The 17,426-nt window shown below is 39.9% G+C and overlaps 1 protein-coding gene across 1 annotated transcript in view; it reads left to right on the top strand.

Moving 5' to 3' along the window:
* Positions 1 to 8,935, top strand: part of LOC134673905 (non-canonical poly(A) RNA polymerase protein Trf4-1-like) — a 36,882-nt gene extending 27,947 nt beyond the window's left edge. The window contains exons 3-8 of the mRNA XM_063531959.1: positions 1,282 to 1,421; positions 2,039 to 2,101; positions 2,825 to 3,217; positions 5,280 to 5,501; positions 7,181 to 7,352; positions 8,704 to 8,935. Of these exons, the coding sequence (XP_063388029.1) occupies positions 1,282 to 1,421; positions 2,039 to 2,101; positions 2,825 to 3,217; positions 5,280 to 5,501; positions 7,181 to 7,352; positions 8,704 to 8,915 (1,202 nt within the window). The 3' untranslated portion in view covers positions 8,916 to 8,935. The remainder of the gene's footprint in view (positions 1 to 1,281; positions 1,422 to 2,038; positions 2,102 to 2,824; positions 3,218 to 5,279; positions 5,502 to 7,180; positions 7,353 to 8,703) is intronic.
* Positions 8,936 to 17,426: the final 8,491 nt, after the last annotated feature.

The raw sequence follows: 17,426 nt of genomic DNA, 5'->3' as shown, positions 1-17,426 counted from the left end.
AAATAAATATTATAGGACATTTTTTTTTACACAAATTGACTAAGCCCCACGGTAAGCTCAAGAAGGCTTGTGTTGTGGGTACTCAGACAACGATATATATAATATATAAATACTTAAATACATAGAAAACAACCATGACTCAGGAACAAATATCTATATCATCATACAAATAAATGCCCTTACCAGGATTCGAACCCGGGACCATCGGCTTCATAGGCAGGGTCACTACCCACTAGGCCAGAGTGGTCGTCAGAGGTATGTCATTACTTCACGAGTACCGAGATATCTTGCCACGAGCCGCAGGCGAGTGGCAAGACTCGGGACGAGTGAAGAATGACATTTCCGCACGTGTATCGAACGACGTTTTTTAATACAGTTGCGAAAAAATAAGAAAAACATTGTTAATCGTACACTAAACAAAAGTGGTAACAGTGACAGCTCGGTTAGACGTCGTCTTTAAGTATATTATATCTATGGGCGTTTGGCAGCTATTCCGTTCCATTCAGTCAACTTATTAAGAACGGAATTTTCAATAGAATATTAAAAAATAAACGTGTTATAATGATGAAGAGGTAAGTAATTAAATATGAAATATGTAATATTTTTCGTATTCTTACATTAACGGTAGGTTTTTATGCTGATTACGACGTTTAAAGGAAACTAATATTAACACTCATCAATAAGTAGTCGTGAATTGGAACAAGTATAAATTTAAAAAAATTGGAAAAGTAAAAAGCACTAGTTCGAGATAACCAACTTTCCGCACGCTAAACAGCTACGTAAAGTAGCACTTTTTGAGCAACTGTATTAAAATAGTACATTTCGATGCTAGTGCGGAAGGTATGTCATTACTTCACGAGTACCGAGATATTGTCAAGGCGTTATAGTGCGTGTTCAGATATTGTGAACACCTTGGCCGCTCCGATATATCTGATGGCGACTGTAGTAGTATACTTTATGAATGAGATTGAGAAAAGGATGAGATTTGTAGCTACTCATGAAAATAATGATTTGGTTTTTACTTACTCAATGTAAATTTTTATAGTCAACTAAGTTTTAAATCAGCGAATATTTGTATTCTTATAAAAGTTCGGTGACGCGCTTGTGACTCGGGGGCTATAAATCGACCTAGCTAGGTCTTATCTCTGGGAAAACGCGCATTTTTGAGTTTCTATATGTCTTACGAGCAAAGCTCGGTCTCCCAGATATTATATACATTTATACAGGGTGAGCAAGAAAAGTGTAGTACATATTTTATCCCCCCTTTTTTATTGTTTCCAGGTCAGTGGGAGAAACTGCCGCTATGGACGCTAGAGCGGGAACTGGTGACCCAGGACATAGCTGAGAAGGAGAGCATCAAGGTCCTGGAGAAGGCCACTGTGCCCATCGTGAAGATGACGGACAAATACTCGGACGTTAAGGTGAGATGGCGATACAGGTGAGAGACGTTCTATCTAAATTGCGAGACCAATCGATGAACCTCACAAAAAGAATTAAAAAATCTTTGTAGCTAACATTCCGTCTTAAATCCTATAAAGGGGCCCACTGATTAAAAGTCCGCCGGACGGTATCGGCCTGTCAGTTAGAACAAAATTTTGACAGTTCCGAACAACTGACAGGCAGATACCGTCCGGCGGACTGTTAATCAGTGGGCCCCTTAAAAACACCATGGAACGATTTTTTCCTTTGACTATAAATTTCTACCTTAAATTGGAGGAAAGGGGCGGTAGTTTTTAGCTCCTTGCTCCAAATTTTTTGATTAGTGTTAAAAATTAGGGGCGAAAAACTGATTTCATACCATTTTCTAAATGCTCCTGATATTAACTCACTGACTTATGATATTAATTAAAAAAAAAAAACATGGTTGATATACAATGTGTAAAAATATTTTCAATAATGTTAAAACCCAGAGAGGAAAATGGGAACTATATTTGTATGAAAAGGCGGTTGCAGGGCGCTCGTCCCATAAAAGTTGAATTTTCCGCCCTAGAGCTATAATAATTAGTGTAATACAGTAATGAATTATTTTCTCCATCAGGTGGACATATCGTTTAATATGAGCAGCGGAGTGAAGAGTGCAGAGCTTATCAAGCAATTTAAGGTCAGTAGGGGCAGAGGTCGCATTACAATGTAAACTAAAATCTATTCTACACCATTAAGTTAAGGTTCGAAATCAAATGAGGAGAATCTATGGCGAGGGGCTAACTTGATAGCGGTTTGTTCGGGCGCCATTTGATTGCAATTCTATGTGATGTTTTTGCCGATATAAGTTATAACCAGAAATTAAACTGCAGAAATATTCTCCAATAATTTTCGGGGGGCAATTTTTTCTATGTCTTTTAATTTGTTATGGTTTTTGGTTTTTGTTTGTTTTGTATAACTTGCGATGCTCACTTATTTACTTTTATTTTAAGTATATATTCTCATGAAGTGAAATGTACAATTTCTTTTGAGAAAATAAAGTTCTTTAAGCATAAAATAGGTATGCCTACCAGACGCACTAGCCCGAGTTGCGTTCTCGCGCGCGACACTATACATCTAGCGCGACTTCGTGTATGGACTCGCGCGCGAGTACGCAACTCATGCTAGACCGCCTGGATCGTACCAGGTTTCAAAATCAAACTTAACCTCTAGCCGCCCATACGTCAAACCTTGCCAAGCAAAATGAAATTTTATTTTGTCAACACAAAGTTCAAATTAGAATGGAACAGGAGACCTTTTTATAGGTCTTTGGGCGGCTAGAGGTTAAGTGTAGTTTATTGAAATTTGATATCGTTTAAAAGGATAACATTTATATCACACTAATACTAACCTCTTTTTCCAGGAGAAATACCCAGTCCTGACACGCCTAGTAATGGTTCTCAAACAATTCCTCCTCCAACGAGACCTGAACGAAGTCTTCACCGGCGGCATATCTTCCTACTCCCTCATACTCATGTGCATCAGCTTCCTCCAGCTCCATCCGCGCCCAGAAAGACTGAGACAGCAACACAATCTAGGCGTGCTCTTAATAGAGTTCTTCGAACTGTATGGAAGGAAGTTTAACTACGTGAAAACGGCTATAAGGGTGAAGAATGGGGGGTCGTACGTGTCGAAGGATGAGATACAGAAGGATATGAATGATGGGCATAGGCCTTCGTTGTTGTGTATAGAGGATCCGTTGACGCCGGGGAATGATATTGGCAGGTCGAGTTATGGAGCGATACAGGTTAAACAGGTAAGTCATACTTATTTAAGTCTATACACCGTGTTTTTATTGAATTCCGTTAACTTCGGGGTATGGTTTAAGTACGTTTAAGAGAACTAAATGGCATAGTTAATTTTCAAAAAAAAATTTTTTTTTGTTTTCTTTTTTGGATTTTTTTTGTTTAAAAAGTAATTAAATGTTGCATATAGCGTTGTTGTAACACGGGCATTACATTTAACTCAACCAAACAATTGAAATCTGTGACATATCAATGTCATTTCATACATCAATCGACCGAGATTGTACTTAAGTTTAGTAGCAAATGTATGAATTCATTTTAAATACTAATCAATATGTAAACCGGCCCTAAGGCAAGTGTACACGCTTGTAGAGGCCTTATAGGAAAAAAATAAATTATTGATTATCTCCGAAATGGACTTAATTAGAACATCGGTGTCTTTGTGAAAGTTACTTGATTTAAGCTCAGGAATGCACCATTGAAATTAACGGAAATCAAAAAAAAACACGGTGTATTGCACCGAATGACGTTTATGATGGTACTTCCACTCTTTGTCTCCTGCCAAGTTTGTGCAGAGATAGCGTGGACCGATTCTATTAAACACAAATTCCCTTTATCTTGAGGTTATCCAGACATAAATATCCATTGCCAATCACAGACTTGTCACAGACATCTAATAAATTATTTTTTTAAAGAAATCCCAACCCAATGAAACGGTTGAACCGATTTCGATGTATAACCACAAAACAACTAAATAAACGCATTGAAATCGGTTTAAGCTGGACTTCCGAGCAAAGCGGCTCTGACGCAACGGCCGCAGCGTTAGAGCCGCTGCGTCAGTGTCGCAGCGTTAACTGACGCAGATTCGCTTCCGAGCGGCGCGACTCCGGCGACAGTCGCAGTTGTTATTCCATACGGTGCAGACGTGATATACTTATGAAGTTATGATAAACCGATCAATTATGCAAATATTTTTAGAAGAAGAGGAGGATCACGATCTTTTGCGTCGTTACTTTTACAGTATGGAGCGAAGCCTACCCAATTCAATTTTCAAAAGTATAGAATAGACGAAGGAACTTATACCAACTTGAAAAAAAAAGCATTTAAACGAGAACGACGACAAATTCAGGAGCTTTTGTCGCTTTAATATTAATTTTTTAGATATTTTAAATATTGACATAGCCTCAAAACCACGTACGATCGCAGCGACTGCGCGACAGTGCTTGCGCAGACGTAGCACGGCCGCTATCGCCGAGCGACACTGACGCGGCGCCACTGTCGCTGCGATAGTGACGCTGCGCTCGGAAGTAAGTTCATACATTTCCATACTGCATAATACTGTCGCTCTGTCGCCGCGTCAGTGTCGCTGCGTTAGTGTCGCCGGAGCCGCTGTGCTCGGAAGTCTACCTTTACCCGTTGAAGAGCGATCAACCCTCTTTTTGCGTCGAAGGTTAATTAGTTGATGATGTGAAATAAGTTTTTGGCAAAAACTTCATTTTTGATACAAGCTTTTATCGCCGACTGTATTTTATTTTCCACAGGCAACTAATACTCATCGAGACATTTCTAAGAATCCCAAACAATTAGGTTTCGTTGTTAGAGTTAGAGTTCCTATGGCCACCTCTGGTCTCCATCATCAGATCAGCTCGATGACACCATAATATTGCATTGTCACACGACTTACATATGCAAAATTTCAGCTCAATCGGAAACCGGGAAGTGGATTAAATTTAACTTGCAGACAGACAACGGTCAGGTGAAACTAAAAAATTATAAAAGCTTGTAAAAACAGTTTATACTTCCCTTAGTGGCGTTTATTGTATGATAAACTTATAAACTTAAAACTAGAGTCTTTTAACATATCTCGTAAGATATTAGATGAACGACGCTTTTTCCTAACATATTAATAATATTTTTTCCAAAGCTGGCAGTTTGTGTCCACCCCACGTGAATGAGGTGGGAGCAGATGGGAATATGTCCGTAAAATTATTCGCTGACATATCTTAGTGAGGATTTATACAACAATTTACACGATTCGTTTTGATTATGATGATGATATTGTTTTTCTTCCAGGCCTTTGACTACGGCTACATAATCCTCCAGCAAGCCGTGGCCCCACACAACGTGCTCCTAGCGCGACACAGCGCGCTCGGTCGCATAGTACGCGTCACAGACCACGTGCTGCAATATAGACGATGGGTGCGGGATACCTTCGAGCCGTTCTTCTTCCCCCATCGGGCGCCCCCGGCTGCGGTGTCTAGCGAGCCTTCGCCTCCGCCGAGCGATAGCGAACCTGTAAGTCATATATAACGGGACAAACTTTTCTGACAAATAGTCCGACAACGGAACAAACTTTGCTGGTGCTGAAATAAAGTGCTATAATTGCTACAACTTAGGACACGCTTGTATGGCGCCTCAGGGAGCATCGTCCGCATCATAGATTACGTACTACAATATAGACGATGGGTCCGGGATACCTTCGAACCGTTCTTCTTCCCCCATCGGGCGCCGCCGGCTGCGGTGTCTAGTGAGCCTTCGCCTCCGCCGAGCGATAGCGAACCTGTAAGTCATATAACGGGACACACTTTTCTGACAAATAGTCCGACAACGGAACAAAGTTTGCTTGTGCTGAGATCAAGTGCTATAATTGCTACAACTTAGGACACGCTTGTATGGCGCCTCAGGGAGCATCGTCTGCGTCATAGATCACGTGCTACAATATAGACGATGGGTGCGGGATACCTTCGAACCGTTCTTCTTCCCCCATCGGGCGCCCCCGGCTGCGGTGTCTAGTGAGCCTTCGCCTCCCCCAAGCGATAGCGAACCTGTAAGTCATATAACGGGACAAACTTTTCTGACAAATAGTCCGACAACGGAACAAAGTTTGCTGGTGCTGATATCAAGTGCTATAATTGCTACAACTTAGGACACGCTTGTATGGCGCCTCAGGGAGCATCGTCCGCATCATAGATTACGTACTACAATATAGACGATGGGTCCGGGATACCTTCGAACCGTTCTTCTTCCCCTATCGGGCGCCGCCGGCTGCGGTGTCTAGCGAGCCTTCGCCTTCCCCGAGCGATAGCGAACCTGTAAGTCATATATGTATATATATGTATAACGGAACAAATTATTCTGACAAATAGTCCGACAACGGAACAAAGTATGCTGGATTGGATCAAGTGCTACAAATGCTGCAGTTTAAGACACGCTTGTATGGTGCCCTAGGGATCATAGTTGTCACAGACCACGTTCTACAATATAGACGAATGGTCCGATTCCTTTGTTCATCACTGTACTAGTTAATTGAATAACTTTAATTTTTAGTGTGCGTTCAAATTACGTAAACACGATAAACTGTGTAAAGGTGCCTCCAAATTTAGCAAGCGTGATATGAATTAGTCTGAGAAAGGCTCAGAAAGTAATCGCGTGCATTACGCAGTACGATGTATGTATAGTGCCTGTTTTCGAATGCCACCAAAATCGGCAAACCTGGACGCAATGTGTTTATTTGTTTTCTTCTGCTACCAGCCATTCTCAAAGTGTGTTCCGCGGAACCCTAGGCACAGAATAAATAATAGTACTAAGTACAGAAGACACACTCTCTAACAAAACGCGTCTGTTACGATCAGCACAGATATGGCCGTTAGGTGGCGACAGCGCCCCGCGCGACTTATGGCAAACCCCAAAATTGGGGCCGAATGGATGTACTTTTAGCTACCTGTAGCAAAGCGACGAAATCGCGGAGTGAGACACGCCTGCCCTAGAGTTCCGCAAAGCCTCTGTTGGGGTTCCGCGAAAATACTTGTAATAATAAGAAAAAAACCAGCACTTCTATAGGTATATCTGGTCCACAGTGACGAACGAAAATTTTTAATTTGGGGTTCCGTCAAATATTTCGCTTTACAAAAGGGTTCCGTCACCAAAAAAGTTAGAGAACCGCTGTGCTAAACCTTTTAATGTATTGTCCGCAGGAGTGGTCAGACAGCTCTGCGCGGGCGTCGCCGGTGGCGGGCGCGCGCACGTCGCCGCCGCCGCTGTCCGCGCTGCAATGTTCCTCGCCCACCCCCCGGCGGGTGTCCGCTCACCAGAGCCTGATCATACACCACATCACCAGCAATTCAGACTTCAACAACATACCCTCAGGTACAGTCGCCATCAGATATATCGGAGCGGCCAAGGTGTTCACAATATCTGAGCACGCGCTCTAACGCCCTGACAATAGAGGCGTGTTCAGATGATTGTGAGCACCTTGGCCGCTCCGATATATCTGATGGTGACTGTACTACACATACCATATTTAGGGCATTTTTCCAACTCTTCGCTGAATTTTGCGAGAGGTTTATATTATAGGCAGAGTTCGGACAATTTATCGCAAAAATAAATATAGTATGGAACATGATACAATTTTTTTTACAATTTTGAACTGCAGTTTTGAGTATAATATGGAAATTTTATAAAGATACTGTGTACATAATATGAGTTTAATAAGTCCTATCGTATTTTGAGATATAAATGATTTTTGATGGTTTTGCGATGATTTGTCCGATCACTGATTACAAAGCTGTTTTTAGTATGGGACCAACTCTATCAATATTTTTGGTTTTCCCATGGAAGACGTCGACATCTGAGCCCAAAATGTATGGAACAGTCTGATCATATATCACATTACCGGCAACTCCTTAAATAACATATCTTCAGGTGAGCAATATGCTACCTATCTTAAGACGAAACAGGAGCTGAGTTTTAAATATTTTAGGTAAATATATCCATCTCGCTAACGGAAGCGACTCCTAAAACTAGTGCGATAAGGACGAGGCGAAAAATCCCGCGTAAAAATCTCAAAATTCGAGGTTTCGTACTCGACTGTTTCTTCCTTTAAAACTTAACCAATCCCAACCAAACTTGTAAATCTAAATGATTATGAAATTATATGTGTTGGACCGTTTTGCTTTTTTGGCTAATTGATATCAGTTTTGAATACTACGCCTCTCATTGCAGCATAGTCAATTAGGCCATTTTGGCCATTTTTGAAGGGCTCTAGCGCCTTAAAAAAACAAATATCAAAAAAGTAAAACGGTCAGACATTGACAATATTAATTTGTAATGAAAAAATCATCGCTCTACATCAAAACCCACGGAGGAAACAGTCGAGTACGTTTGTATAGAGAAATGACCACTCCTGTTGGCTCTTAAGTTTGACTCTAGAGAGTCTTGAGTTGAAGCTAGGGATCCTTAGATAATAGATCTACTAAATAATCTTAAATATTTTTTTGTGTTTACCTGACGAAGCCTGCGTTGCAGATATAAAAGTTTGGTCTCTGAATAAAGTTTAAGATTAGGTTTTGATTTATGATTATAATTAATAACTTTATCTTCGTTGGTAACTTACAAATAGACTAGAACTTAATCGCATCTAAACAATTCGTATAATATTTTTCGTTTTTTTTCAATAAATCATAGACAAAATTCACAATTTTATTTTATTTTATTCCAGGAGTAATGCAACAACGCTACTCCAACGACAGCGCGCCGAAGAACCGCAACCGCTCCTTCACATCCAAACAGCGGCGCCACTCCTCCCCGCCCGCGCACCCGCGCCGCGGCGGGGGGGGAGGCGGCGGGGGGGGCGCGGGGGGAGGTGGAGGCGGGGGAGACGGGCGCGGCGGCAAGAAGCGCCGCCAGTTCGCGCCGCAGCCGCAGCGATGATATACGGCCGGCGTCTAGGTGATACGTGCGGACGTGTTTAAATTGTCACCATGTTTAAGTCTCAAGTGTACGGTGTTAGTGACGAGCGTTCGGCGGGGCGTGCAGCGTCGCGTTGATCGTGCAGTATCTTATGCGTTTATGCTAATCGCTCCGCTCGAGCGTGTACTCAATTTGCCCACTGATATCGGCGCAAGGGTCACCTAAATATGGAAGCGCTGGTGGCCTAGCGGTGAGAGCGTGCGACTTGCAATCGGGAGGTCGCGGGTTCAAACCCCGGCTCGTACCAATGAGTTTTTCGGAACTTATGTACGAAATATCATTTGATATTTACCAGTCGCTTTTCGGTGAAGGAAAACATCGTGAGGAAACCGGACTAATCCCAATAAGGCCTAGTTTACCCTCTGGGTTGGAAGGTCAGATGGCAGTCGCTTTCGTAAAAACTAGTGCCTACGTCAAATCATGGGATTAGTTGTCAAGCGGACCCCAGGTTCTCATGAGCCGTGGCGAAATGCCGGGATAACGCGCGGAAGAAGAAGGGGGGGGTCACCTAAATATGAGAGTATATTTATAAATATGCTCTTGTATATATGTGATTGTATTATAATCCTGTTCGCCCCGCCATAATCGCAGCGTACACGATCAGCGTGTAGGTTATTAACATATGAGTGGTCTATATGTGTTTGAGATGGACGTATCGGAAAAATGGACAAAGCCTAAAGCATCTTATGTCAACAGCGCTATAGAAACGGATGTCGGGACAGGACGTTAGAAAAAACATATTAAATTAACCTTAGGTCTCTTATAGGGTAATTCGCCAGTAACTATCCACCTGTTAGTAACTGGCCACCCTAAACTAAAAATGAATTTTATTCTCCTATAAACATAATTCATTTTAGTATAAAGTGGCTAGTTATTGACGGCTGGCCAGTTATTGAAACCTTATACTAAAATGAATTCTGTTTATAGGTGAATAGAATTCATTTTTAGGGTTCCGTACCCAAAGGGTAAAACGGGACCCTATTACTAAGACTTCGCTGTCCGTCCGTCCGTCCGTCTGTCCGTCCGTCCGTCCGTCCGTCTGTCACCAGGCTGTATCTCACGAACCGTGATAGCTAGACAGTTGAAATTTTCACATATGATGTATTTCTGTTGCCGCTATAACAACAAATACTAAAAACAGAATAAAATAAAGATTTAAGTGGGGCTCCCATACAGTAAACGTGATTTTTGACCAAAGTTAAGCAACGTCGGGCGTGGTCAGTACTTGGATGGGTGACCGTTTTCTTTTTGCATTTTTTCTGTTTTTTTTTGCTTTATGGTACGGAACCCTTCGTGCGCGAGTCTGACTCGCACTTGCCCGGTTTTTTACTTTAGGGTGGCCAGTTATTGGCCGGTGGCCAGTTACTGGCGAATTACCGTACAACCCAGAGTCCAGGCACAACTTCTCTCTTATTACATATTTCCTATCTAGATACAGTGTTTTGCCAGGGCAGAGCGACGAGTGGTAGACTGCACTAAGCCGAGTCGCGTTTTCTATTCACGTAAATTGTCATTTGCCGCTCGCCGCTCTCGCTGCCGCTCGATATTGGGGCCAAGCGAGTGCGTACAGATATAGTGCCTGATTATATTCAATTTTATTTTCACGGAAACGTACGAACGTGTCTTGCCATTTCAGTCAGTCTCTGTACAAAAAGTACTGACGTTGACTGAAGTAGCATGACAAATGCGAACGTTTCCGAGAAAATACGATGGAAGACAATTATGCACTACATCTGTAGCGGCGTGAATCATTCTAAATTGATACGTATGGGCGTTCCTTTAAACCATTCATGGTTTTTAGGGTTCCTTGTCAAAAGGGTACAAAAGGAACCCTTATTTTTTAAGTGCATCCAGATTAACACTTTGACTACCGAGAACCCGCCTGGTAGGCACTCGTAATGTTTGCTTAGCGGGTTGTTTTGTACGCAGATATAGACGACCGGTTTCTGGGGTAGTGCGCTGTTTTTTGCCCGGTTGCGAAAGTGTTAAAGAGGCATTTAGGCTTATACTGTGGAATTGTACCAACATAGTTCCGGTTTCAATCCAAATTCGACTTAAATCGTCCATAGTTTGAGTCGCAATCATCCACTCAATGGCGGCTTGTAGCTAAATGTACAGTGTAAATATTAAACTTTTATCAATATACACAGTAAATAGTTATCTTCTATAAATATCAGTTACTACGCATCGCTTGAGATCAAAATATAAATTAAAAAAAAATCACAAAAGTATAGTGTAACCTACTGAATTGAAAAGAACGGTACTATCTAAAAAATAAGATACAGATGTTAATTTGTTTTAAAATTCAGAAAATCTAACGTATCAGCATGAGTATTATATATCTAATTGCATTGTAATAAGATCACTTATGCCTCGGCCGCGAATCACGCTCCGAGCGGGTACGACCAACGAGCAGTACCTTTTCTCTGCAGCTGACTCGGAATTATTGCAACTTTGCACCGTGCAAAATTTACCGTTACAACTTTGCCCACTAGCAGACTTGCACTGTTCTGTAAAAATACTATTTTTTTGTGCTATTAAAGCAATATCTTTTTATTTAATATGGAGATATTTTGGCGGTCAAAGAAGGAAATGTTGCACTATTACGGCTCGGCCACGACATTGAGCGACTTGCGACGGTAGCGATAACCATAGGTTGGAGCGAGACACAGCGATCTGACCTTTCGTTCCTACCTATGGTTGTCGCTGCCGCCGTCGCCAGTCGCGTAATGTGGCCGAGCCATTACACGAACATCAGTTCTACGATATACCAATATGTAGGTAAACTGTGACGTCACTATAACAGTGAAGTCTAGTTCATTTGCTAAAACTCCTATTTGACAGTTTTTTAGTGACAAGCGAGTTTGTGGCAAGAGTTTTATACATTAATAAGGCAAAAATATTAATTGATTGTATAAGAGGTGTATTATAAGAAAAAACTGCCCGCGAGTTTGACACCTGCACAAGATGGCGCTGTAAAGCTGTGTTTTTCGAATTGTCAAATGTCAACATTTGACAACCAGACCGTAGTGCATAAATATTTTCCATCGTATTTTTACGGAAACGTACGAACCTGTCTTACTATTTAAGCCAGTCTTTGTACAAAAAGTACTGGCGTTGACTGAAGTAGCATGACAAATACTAACGTTTCCGAGAAAATACGAAAGAAAACAATTATGCACTACATCTGTATAAAGTTTCGTCGTCACCAATAGTTCGTTTTTTTTAGCATTAGAAAGAACTTCAAAGAAGGTAAGCGATCTTGATATGTCTTTTAATTGAAAAACGCTTTTTAATAATCAATAAGTACTACTTATGAAAGCAGAAGAATATAAATGATTGTATTAGATTCATATTTGTTACATATTTGCCGTAACTTATTTTTAAAATGTGTTTTTCAATTAAAAGACACGTCAAGATTGTTTACCTAATTTCTAATGCTAAAAAAAACGAGGTATAAATTAAAGATTGTCAAGCACGAATTTATCTTAAACTGCAGGTTCTAATATAATCAATTAATTTTTGATAAATAAGCAATAACATAATAGTAGAAATTTAACATATACCATATTTTTATGTCAAGTATGCGTCACAACTTTGCCCAGTTTTGAATAAATAAATAAATATTATTGGACAATTTTTACGGATCGCTCTATTCTCAAGGCAAGGAAGAAGAAGATATAGTTAGGTATATATAAATACTTATATACATAGAAAACTAACGACTTGGCTATTATTTTCCTCATACGAGTTAAATTGTTAATCTTTTGTGATTTTTATTTCTTTTAATGAACTTCATTCAAATTAAATGGTTTTTAACACTAGACAATTTTTTACATAATGTATTACATATTAATAAAATTAGAATATGTTGAATTTTAAAACTTTTATATGTTACATATTTGTAGATAACATAACAGCCTTTTATGATAAATGTGTCGTTCTTTGAAAAAAGAGGCCTATTGCAAGGGGCCCTTTAATGCGCAGTAAAATAAGCTCCATTTCTCAGACGATAAAAAATAAATAAAAATAGCAGTATCAAATTTTTCACAAAATCTGGGCAAAGTTAAGACGAAGTAGCAGTTACACATAGTGACGGATTTTTATTATTTTAATACGTATAAAAACTGAGCTCTCCATATCGCTATAGTTCGTTTTTTTTAGCATTAGAAAAATACTACGCGATGTTGACGTATCTTTTAATTTTACGCTTTTTAAAATCAGTAACTATTACTTACGAAAGCAAAAAAATGTAAATAATCGTATACGATTCATAATTGTTACATATTTGCCGTGACTTATTTTTCAAAAGTGTTTTTCAATAAAAAAACACGTCGAGATTGTCGCACCAAGAAAAGTCTGCACCGGATTTGATAGCCCACGCAGTGTACGTGTTATCTATACGTCATAATTTCATAGAAGTTTGACGTTTTTAAATTACACTTGGGACTGCGTGGGCTATCAAATCAGCTGCAGTCTTTTCACGGTCTGGGCTGTAACCGCGAAAATCGAAGTTCGCAAATTGCGGGGATTTTTCTCTGTCACTCTAATTACGGCTTAATTGGAGTAAAAGAGAAAGATCCCCGCAAATTGTGAATTTCGGTTTTCGCGGTAGCCGCTCTGACTACCTTTTTTCTAATGCTATAAAACGAACTATAGCAACACCACTATGAAATAACTTATACGCTTGGATAAAAGTGCGATTCTATATTTAAACTAATTTAATATAACATTATCCTCTAGCCGCCCATACGTCAAACCTTGCCAAGCAAAATGAAAATTTATTTTGTCAACACAAAGTTCAAATTAGAATGGAACAGGAGACCTTTTTATAGGTCTCTGGGCGGCTGGAGGTTATAGCGCTGTGACTATAGAAATAGTTTAGTATATATGTAGATATATGCCGTGCTGGGTTTATAAGGACGTATGTTTATTAAAAAGTTTAAAAACGTAACTGTATACGTTAAAACAGCGAGAGTAGGTAAAGTTAAATCAATGGGACATAACATAACTTTGCACATTTCTGTCACCTATGTTATCACCTGTCACCACGTCTGTCACGTTCTAACAAGTATGTAAGTGCGAAAGTGACAGGCGATAAAAATGGAACCATGCTGCCACCGTTGGTTTAATTATATTTTTAGTCAAATCTAATTGTGACGGTTTTATGCAAAATGTACCAGTGTCAGTTGTCGATAAAGGCGATTTAATGTCCCTGCACGAACAATGGCCTTATTGATAACAATTATGACCTTTTACTTGAAATAATTGCATTATTCAGTATCCTCAGTAAAAAAAAACTGTTTACTGTTTTCTTTGCTTGTATCGTTGCCAGGTTACATTATTTAATTAAATAATCTCTTCTTTTTCTTCTTTTTCCTCGCGTTATCCTAGCATTTTGCCACGGCTCATGGAAGCCTGGGGACCGCTTGACAACTAATCCCAAGAATTGATTTCATCAAATAATCTGTAGTTAAAAATAAAGTCTCATTGATTTAACTTCACGGTAAAGCGATCTTCACATTGGATGCGTATACGCGCGTCGCTCCGTAGTGCGAGCGGGACATCGCTATATACGTGCATAGCCCTGGCACGCTTGCACGCCGACGTGGGGATTCGCATCAGTGTGATAACCGCTTCAGCTGCAAAAAAAATGCAATTTAAAATTTTCAAACTCCAATTTAAATGTAAAAGCAATATCTCACTGGCCACTAGCCTCTTAGGTGCGAAAGAGACGGATGATGTTCGCGAATGTCACTCCTGAATCTAATAACCGTTGGCATATCATATTTTAATACTGGTGTTGTATACACCGAGAAATTGTACATTTGTACATTTTGTAACTTTGCCCATGGCAAAGTTGAAAAAAAAAACATAAGATAAGAAAAAAATACGGTTTAGCGATATTAAGGTACATGCTTTGGTTAAATTTCGGATTTGAAGGGTATGTTAGTTTTTTATGCGTGGTATTGTTTGCCATGTGGGCAAAGTTGAATATTTCACAGTATAGCTAATGTTTAAATCTGAAAGTGTATTCGATTCGACCACGGTATCCCGCTATTTTAGAAAACTATGTTGTATTTTTACCTTTAGCCTCCTGAGACCCAGAGCCAACTGTTTTGTTTTTGAAATTGGAATCCTTAGTTACACAATAAAAGTTGAAAATAGATTTTGGAATATGTACAAAAAAATGTACGCAGGGACTTTGGAGGTTAGGCTTTTTTTAGCAATACTTTTTTAAACGAACATTTTAGTCAATTGTGGTTTTTAGAGAGATTTAATTGATTATTTAGATAAATGAATGTGGATACTTTATAAACCTTCTAACTAGTTATTAGCAATGAAAACGGGTCAGTTTCTATAGAAAAACTATACAAAATAACCCGTTTCCAATGTTGAATTTATTAGTAAATATCAATATAAATGTGTGACGGTTATTAGGTTCAGCTGACGTTTTAGTATAAGCCCGAAACAAACGTAATGCCTTAAGTAGGTCCATAGGTAGGTTTTAGACGTAAGACGATAACTGTTCAGGAAAAGGTTCATGCTCATTTGTGGCTTTCCATTAGAAAAGGGTCCTTATGCTTGTGCATATTGGTATTCCTGACCAATTTCTTTGCCCAAGGTCATTCGCGTTTGCGTCTCAGTCTCTCATTAAGCAAAATGTGAGACGGAATACACATTGGACAGGTAGAATACCACCCTAAGGAACATTTCCATCAGAAAAAGTCCTTATGCACATGGAGCATAAGGAGCCTTTTTTGATCTGATTAGACACGTGAGTGGTTAGGGTCAGGCTTAAGCCTTAAAGACCTGTATATTTATAATTTTTAAAAATCCAAAAAAATGTTAACAAAAATAAGTGACTCGGTCCTACAGTCGCAACAAATATATACGAGCGGTCATGGTATTCACAAACATCTGAACAGAGCCTATTATCAAGACGTTATAGTGCATGTTCGGATCTTTATGAGCAACTTGGCCGCTCCGATATATCTGATGGCGATTGCACGACTAATAATATAAGTACATAGATCAAAAATGTACAGCAATCTGCAGAGGTAACTGACCCCCCTGCATATTAACTTAGGTTAGCAGGAAGGGGGGGTTAGTTATCTCTGCATCTCACTGTACGTAATCGGTCGATTTACCGAGTCACGTGGATTTCTATTGACTTAAAGTACAGCCTGATGTGACACTGCCTGTCTTGTGACGAGCGCGGGGTTCGATTCCCGTGCGAAACAAAACATAAATTGGTTGAAAATTACAAAAAAAAATGCATTTAGTCCATTAAGACTGCTTCATTCGGTATCATATAAAAAAATACACAAAAATACAAAGTAGTACTTAACGGTATAGTATCGTGTTGTACTAATCTAGAGTATGATACAATTGTACTCTATTAAAAAATCCCCTTTTGCATTTTGTGACAATGTACTAACTGTCATAATTAAGCTTGAAATGTACCATGCAACTTTGCCCATTGTTTTTAAAGCTTTGCCCACAATTTTTGTGCAAAAACAAATTGGTCGTTGTTTTTCTAACCGAAATTGGATGTAGAGAAAGTCATGTCTTCATGGTGTTTGTTCGCATAATCAAACATTTGAAAAATGTGATAAGTGCACGAATTGTGTATTGATACATATGAATCTGAATGCATGTAACTTTGCCCACCCCTTGGAAGTCAATTTTGTGTTCAGTTTGAGTCAATTTGTGTCAAAATCGAAAATTTGTTGAAAGTGTAACTCCTAAGCGACGGGCAATAGATTTAAAAATATCAAAAGGGGGCCTAAATACAGCGTAACATGAAATCTAACGTATACTCATAGGCCATGAAGTATTAGAATTAGTTAACTTATTTTATGAATTGTTTTTGTTTTTTCATGTGTAGTACCATTTGTGGCTTGCCAAAGTGTTTTGATAATCAAGCGACAGAGCACTGTGATGAGACTATAATGTATGCTTCTTACTATCCGAATGGGGCTGTCATACTTATGTATGAATTCACAAGTGCGACAGAGAGGCAACACGTCGAACGTGGTTCGCGGTAGGCCCCCTGAGCACACCGGCTGCGTGTGCGTGCGCGTGCACTAAAGGCTCCGTCACACAGGCGCGTTTTGCGGGCGGCGCGTTTTGCGGGCGGCGCGTAAGCGGGGCGCGCCGCTTTTACATATAAAACGCTCACGCCGCGCTTACGCCCCGCCCTGAAAACGCGCCTGTGTGACGGAACCTTAAAATGTTGGAGCCGTGCACGCACACGTCACGCAAGCGGTGTGCCGTCTCTCATAAGGATGTGTATATTACAACGTGCACGTGTACGGATCCGGTGTGCACAGGCCTTTAAGCACGCCTTACTATACTAAGATTATTTTTTTAAGACGAGTAAAGTGTAGGAATTATTGCTTCTAATTTGTCTGTAGGGTAATTCGCCAGTAACTGGCCACCCTAAACTAAAATGAATTCTATTCACCT

This window comes from Cydia fagiglandana, chromosome 19 (assembly GCF_963556715.1).
Source record: "Cydia fagiglandana chromosome 19, ilCydFagi1.1, whole genome shotgun sequence".
Classification (NCBI taxonomy): Eukaryota; Metazoa; Arthropoda; class Insecta; order Lepidoptera; family Tortricidae; genus Cydia; species Cydia fagiglandana.
Note: the sequence above shows the minus strand (reverse complement) of the source record. Positions and strands in the feature narration are given on the sequence as shown.